The 5,966-nt window shown below is 35.1% G+C and overlaps 1 protein-coding gene across 1 annotated transcript; it reads left to right on the top strand.

Annotated features, from left to right (window-relative positions):
• Window positions 1-2,027: 2,027 nt before the first annotated feature.
• Window positions 2,028-4,601, top strand: LOC104222810 (tropinone reductase homolog). The gene is made up of 5 exons (XM_009774115.2): window positions 2,028-2,098; window positions 2,224-2,431; window positions 3,261-3,477; window positions 3,942-4,054; window positions 4,419-4,601. The coding sequence occupies exons 1-5, from the start codon at window positions 2,028-2,030 to the stop codon at window positions 4,599-4,601; spliced, it is 792 nt and encodes a 263-aa protein (XP_009772417.1).
• Window positions 4,602-5,966: the final 1,365 nt, after the last annotated feature.

Genomic DNA, 5,966 nt, shown 5'->3' with positions numbered 1-5,966 from the left:
CCTTATTAAACTAACTAGAAAGTACTAATATTTAGGATTTAGATATTAGCAAATATAAGAATAGACTAGAGGAAAAACAATAGATAGGAAGCCGATTAGATTGCAGTAGCCTGTTTTTTGGATGTTTGAATATATTTTGTTTGCGAGAACAGATTTTTCCTATGAAAACAAAACAATGAGAAAATCAGATAGTATAATTTTTCGCACGACAAACAAAAAGCAGCTCTTTGAAAACCACACAATTGCAAAAATTAAAACATAAATAAAATAGAAAAAAAGAGAACAAAACAAAACAGATGAGATTGAGAATACAAATGAAGCTTCTTATTCTTAGCTGAATAAATTACTATGGGATTCGGATTATGAAATTAGAATAAAATTTAAGTTAGATTGGGAACACATGAGATAAAGTTTTCTCCTTTATTGAGTACCAATATTCATCAATTTTTACGAAACTTATCCTTTTATTTTATAACAAACATAATTTTTAAAATAATATTTATGTAATGTTTTAAACCTATATTACTCACAATGCAGTCTAGTAGTATTAAACGTTAAGGGATTGGGGTAGTCTTTGAAATATTGAGATTTATATGGTCATTTTCATTTGAATATAAAAAAACTATTTAAAATTACAAACAATTACGACCAAATAACGGTTTTGTTATTATCGCCAACGAGGGTCACCACAACAAAAACACTTATCTAAGACTCTGGATGCGATGGAAACAAAGTAATTAGCCGGCCAATATTGCTTCTACTTGGACAAAACGAAAAAAATCATTAACCAAATCACACTTGTCCTCGCCTATATTCAAAAGTTTTCATAGTTAGAACAGACAAAAGTAATTAAGATAAAACTATTCCGAGTTAGTATGAGTCTCGCAATAGACCCTGTGCACCGTGTTGGGAGTGTGTGAACAAAATCCCACGTGGAAAGCAGGGAAAAAAGCTACTTATAAGGAGTTGTATACTCTTAATGGTGTGAGGCCTTTTGAGGAAAATTGTGAGGGCTCGGCCCAAAGCGGACAATATCACACCATATTAGGAGTATTTTTGGGCCTTTCTTCCCTAACAACTGGTATCAGAGCCAATGGTTTGACGAGACAAGTATGGAGCTGGCGCGTGATTGCTTAGGACCCGGCTTAGTACCTTTTCCCGTCTATGCATGGGCTGGTTCACTACCTTTACCTATAGCTTCAACGACGCATACACATCCTCTCCTTGGAATTTGGTGATCGTAAATATTCGGATCATGTGAGTGGTATAGAGTTAATCTCCAAATTAGTCCATAAACGGTGATGGACCATGTAAAACTTAGTTCAAGGGGGAGATTGTTGGAGCATGTGAACAAAGTCCCACATGGAAAATAGAAAAGAAAAGGAAGCTACTTATAAGGAGTTGGCAGAGGCGGATCTAGAATTTTAAATTTATGGGTTCCTACACAAATCTTAAGTTAATATACAATAATAACTGGAATAACGGACTGAGTTCCAAGCTAAATATTCTTATATATTTAATGAATTTTTCAATACAAATACCGAATCTAGACAAAAGTTACTGGGTTCACGGGAACCCGTATCTAACTCACTGGATCCGCCTCTGCTTAATGGTGTGAGGCCTTCTGGGAAAAATCGTGAGAGCTCGGCCAAAACAGATAATATCACACCATATTAAGAATATCTTTGGGCCGTTTTCCCAACACACCGTAAGTATATCCTCTTCCCTTTTCGACTGTAGTTTAAAAAGATCTGTGGAGAAAACGAGGATCACCATAATATGTCACTTCTTCCTCTTTTTTATAATATTGGTCATGATCACTTTATTAATTTGTTGGAACAGAAGAAATTAAACTAAATAGTTTTCTTATAAATTCTAGAGTAGTAGCTTTTATCATAAACGTTGTAGAAGAGGCTTGCTTAACTTATAGTTTAGCGCATTATCCGTCTTTGATTTCATGCTCAAGCATTTACTTTTCTAGTTAGAGACCAACGTCTAACGTGGGATCGATCCGCTCGGAATCAGCAATGGCAGATGATGGTAGGTGGAGTCTTCAAGGCACTACTGCTATTGTCACTGGAGGCACTCGAGGCATAGGGTGATTTTGATATTCAGTCTACTCTTTCTTAATCTATCTATAATAAGCCATGATACAGAATATATTAATTACATATAGTAAATTTATCATTAATTGTTGGTTATTTTTTACTGCACATTAATTAGGCATGCAATTGTAGAAGAATTGGCAAGTTTTGGAGCAAATGTTTATACGTGTTCACGTAACCAGATGGAGCTAGATGAGTGTCTTCGACAATGGAAAACTAAGGGTTCTAAAGTGGAAGGATCTGTGTGTGACTTACTGTCAAGATCTCAAAGAGAAAAGTTCATGGACACCGTTAGCAGCTATTTTGATGGGAAAATTAACATTCTTGTAAGTTCAATGTTGCTAAAAGTTTTTCTTTTCTTTTACTTTAATAATTCGGTATCCGAAACTTACTGGCCGATCAATTTGGACTAGATAGGTTTACTAATAGATCAGTAAATTAAAGTGCTCCACCCTATTAAAAGATTCTCTATTCATATAGCTCAAACTCAAGAATTCTAGTAATAAAGGGGGGAGATCTAGTAGTGGAGCTAGATATTATAACAAGAGGAAAAAACAGAATTCAAACTTGTGACCTAAATCAAATTTTGAACTCCCTTTATTACCACACTTAATAATTCCCTTTAGACAAGGGGATTCAAAAAAATATATAACAAAAAAAATATTTTTGTCATATTTTACACATTAGAATTTTTTGACGAAGGAATACAGTTAAACCTTATTCGTTAAACTTATAAATTATCTCTGTCGTTGATGGAGAGATTGCAACAGTCCCACCACACACCTTGTGTTGAAGTGTACATGACCATCTCATCTAAAAGCATCAGATGGTCATGCACTTTAATATGGAATCAGAGCAGGCAGAGGTCCCAGATTAGCCACCCAATAGCAAAAAAAAAATAAAAATTCATGTGCTTGGCTCATAGAAAAGAATCAAGTCCGCACGTGAAGGGGCGGTTGTAGACATAATTAAGTAAATAAAAGTATGTTCTCTCTAACAGCTTAAACTTTTAGATGAGGTGATCACACATTTCAGCACCTTGGTGGTGCAAACAGTTAATAACATAAAAAGAAAACAAACTTTTGCAGTACATACTTATAATTTTACTCTCTTTTTCATCACATTGTAATGTAACTTGACTTTCTTTTTTGTTAGATAAATAATGCTGCTGTAGCTATAGCAAAATTAACAACGGAGTTCACTCATGAAGATTACAACACTATGATGGGTATAAATTTTGAGGCTTCTTACCACCTATCGCAGCTAGCACATCCTTTCTTGAAGGCCTCAGGAAATGGAAGCATTGTTTTCATTTCTTCTGTTGCTGGCCTTGTCTCTCTTCCCTTATGTTCCATTTATTCTGCGTCTAAAGGTAATTAATTATCCTAGCTGATATACATAGATTATATACAATTAGATATGCATCGGCTATTTTTGGTTCAAGTAGTTAAGTGGTCGACTATTGAGGTTAATTTTTCATTATATAATCTTTATTTTGAATTTAACTTTTTTCTTTTGATAATTAAAGATTTTATTTATCGTACAGCTCAAGAGAAAAAGAAAAAAATAGAATCTGGGCAACCGCCCTAGTTTCCAGTATAGAAGCTAATGTCAACTACACCACTCTTAATTGAATTTAACTTATACTGGTAGTGTATATACTTAAATCTTTTTTTGAATAGTTTTGAGCTTAAAATGTACGTACTAGTTATATTTTTACAAAGAAGAAGCCTTAGTAGCATTAATGCAGTTAGCAAGTTACCGAACAGTCTTATAGATGTGTCTACTGATATTCTTGTTTTTTTTTTCTTTTTTTCCCATTCGCTACAAATTAAGGAGCAATGAACCAATTAGCAAGGAGTTTGGCATGTGAATGGGCTAAGGACAATATTCGGGTTAATGCAGTTGCACCATGGATTATAAGAACCTCTCTCATTGATGCTGCTTCTGTAAGTTTACCTATTTAGTCCTTTCCTCCACCCCCCCTCCCCATGGGCGAACTAGAGTCTTGTAAGGGTGGTCTCGTCGAAAAATTACATTGTATATATAACATATATTGAATATTCTTGTATGGGGATTTTTTTTACTTTTTTCAAATTTGAACACCTTTGGAAAAATTTCTGGCTTCGCCACCGCCCCAGATGCTATAATATGTTGAATAAGAAGGTTATATGATCAATTATTTCTTGAAGAAATTTATAAGGCACAATATGGGAAAAGGCTTGTGTAGAAAACAATAATAAGCACCAAAAGATTTTGTCTTGTCTCAAATTATTCGTTGTATTAACTTTCTCTCGCATTATTTCTTTGCAGCAAAATCCAGTACACAAAGAAAATATCAACAAATTAACGAGTCGGACTCCAATTGGTGGGCGAGTTGGAGAGCCAAAGGAAGTCTCAGCTATGGTTGCGTTCCTTTGCTTCCCATGTGCTTCATACATTACCGGCCAGATTATGTGTGTTGATGGAGGAATAACTATTAATGCATCTTACTAATCATTATCACATTAAATAAATAAAAGTGTCATCGATTTAATTATTAAACTTTTAGATGACCATTTAACAAAGTAACACATATCGCCCCTTATCAACAAAATATTACTTAATTCTATAATATTCTTAGGATAAAAATGTTCCTGCTTGCATCTGAGTGGATCGACGCATTGTAGTTCGATAATAAATACTATAGTAAATAAAAATGTTCCGATTCACACAATTCAATTTGTCTAATAATTTTTTGTCACCTATGGAAACAGTTGATTGTTTCTGGTAGTTATTTTTTCACTGCTATTTACTGATTATTGTAAACCCCCCCCCCCCCCTCCCCCCGCTGTTTCTCTCTAGCATGTAGTATAATGGAAATGTCTGAATTCTACAACGGAAATCATACAAAACCATTGGGAAGGTGAGATCAGGAGTAAATTTCTTTTTTTTTTTTAAATAAAAAAAAAGTGGGCAAGGGTACTGATTACCCTTAAAATGAATAATCATTAAATTTATACGTGATTTTAAGGATATGTGGATTGATTCAACACAAGTGATCAACAATATTGGATAAACGAGTTAAAGACAAAATGAATAATCAAACCAATTGTGATATTATAGTCCAACTCGAACTTAGGTTGAGCAGTAGTTTGTCCACGATCGGGCCCTTGGTTCGAAGCCAATTATGAATGAAAAACAAAACAATAAAGCAAGAACTTTCCAATAGTTAGAAAGCAGAAAAATGAGTATGTATTGCCTTGGTATGCTTGTTATAATGTGTCTTATCAAAGAAAAACTTTCCCTTTATACAATAGGAGAGTTTCATCCCTAGTACAAGTCTAAAAGAATAAAAATATCCCTTTCTAACTAATTACTGATCCGTAACCGACATCGGGCGAGATCTGCACCGTGATATCCAGTTAGGTAAGGATATCACGGCCCTCTGTTAGTCGTGAGTAACCGTTTTCCATATCTCCCGAGGTCCTAGAACTTGTCTTGTGGCTTTCGGTATGAAAGGCTCCCAGCCTCGATTTCAACCTCGTGTGTTCGTGCCCTCCTTCTGTCTTCTTCAACGGAAAAGTGGGGTATGCATTGCCCCTGATTTTACCCGTGTACAGATAGTCCCCTCGCTTTCCAGAGAGTAGGTTCGCCGGATCGATGAGAAATGAATATATGAGCCCCGACTTCTTCCCTCGTATGCTGTAACTAAGATGACGGGTAAGTCGAAACGTCCCATCAGTCATGTTGTTTTGACTTTGAACACGTGTCGGTCGTCGGATGGTTGTCTTCGAATGTGAAATGTCACGCATTGATTGCATTTTCCCCAATAAAAACTTCGACCTTTTATACTTCATTCACTTTCCGATCCAATAGTTT

This window comes from Nicotiana sylvestris, chromosome 7 (assembly GCF_000393655.2).
Source record: "Nicotiana sylvestris chromosome 7, ASM39365v2, whole genome shotgun sequence".
Classification (NCBI taxonomy): domain Eukaryota; kingdom Viridiplantae; phylum Streptophyta; class Magnoliopsida; order Solanales; family Solanaceae; genus Nicotiana; species Nicotiana sylvestris.
Note: the sequence above shows the minus strand (reverse complement) of the source record. Positions and strands in the feature narration are given on the sequence as shown.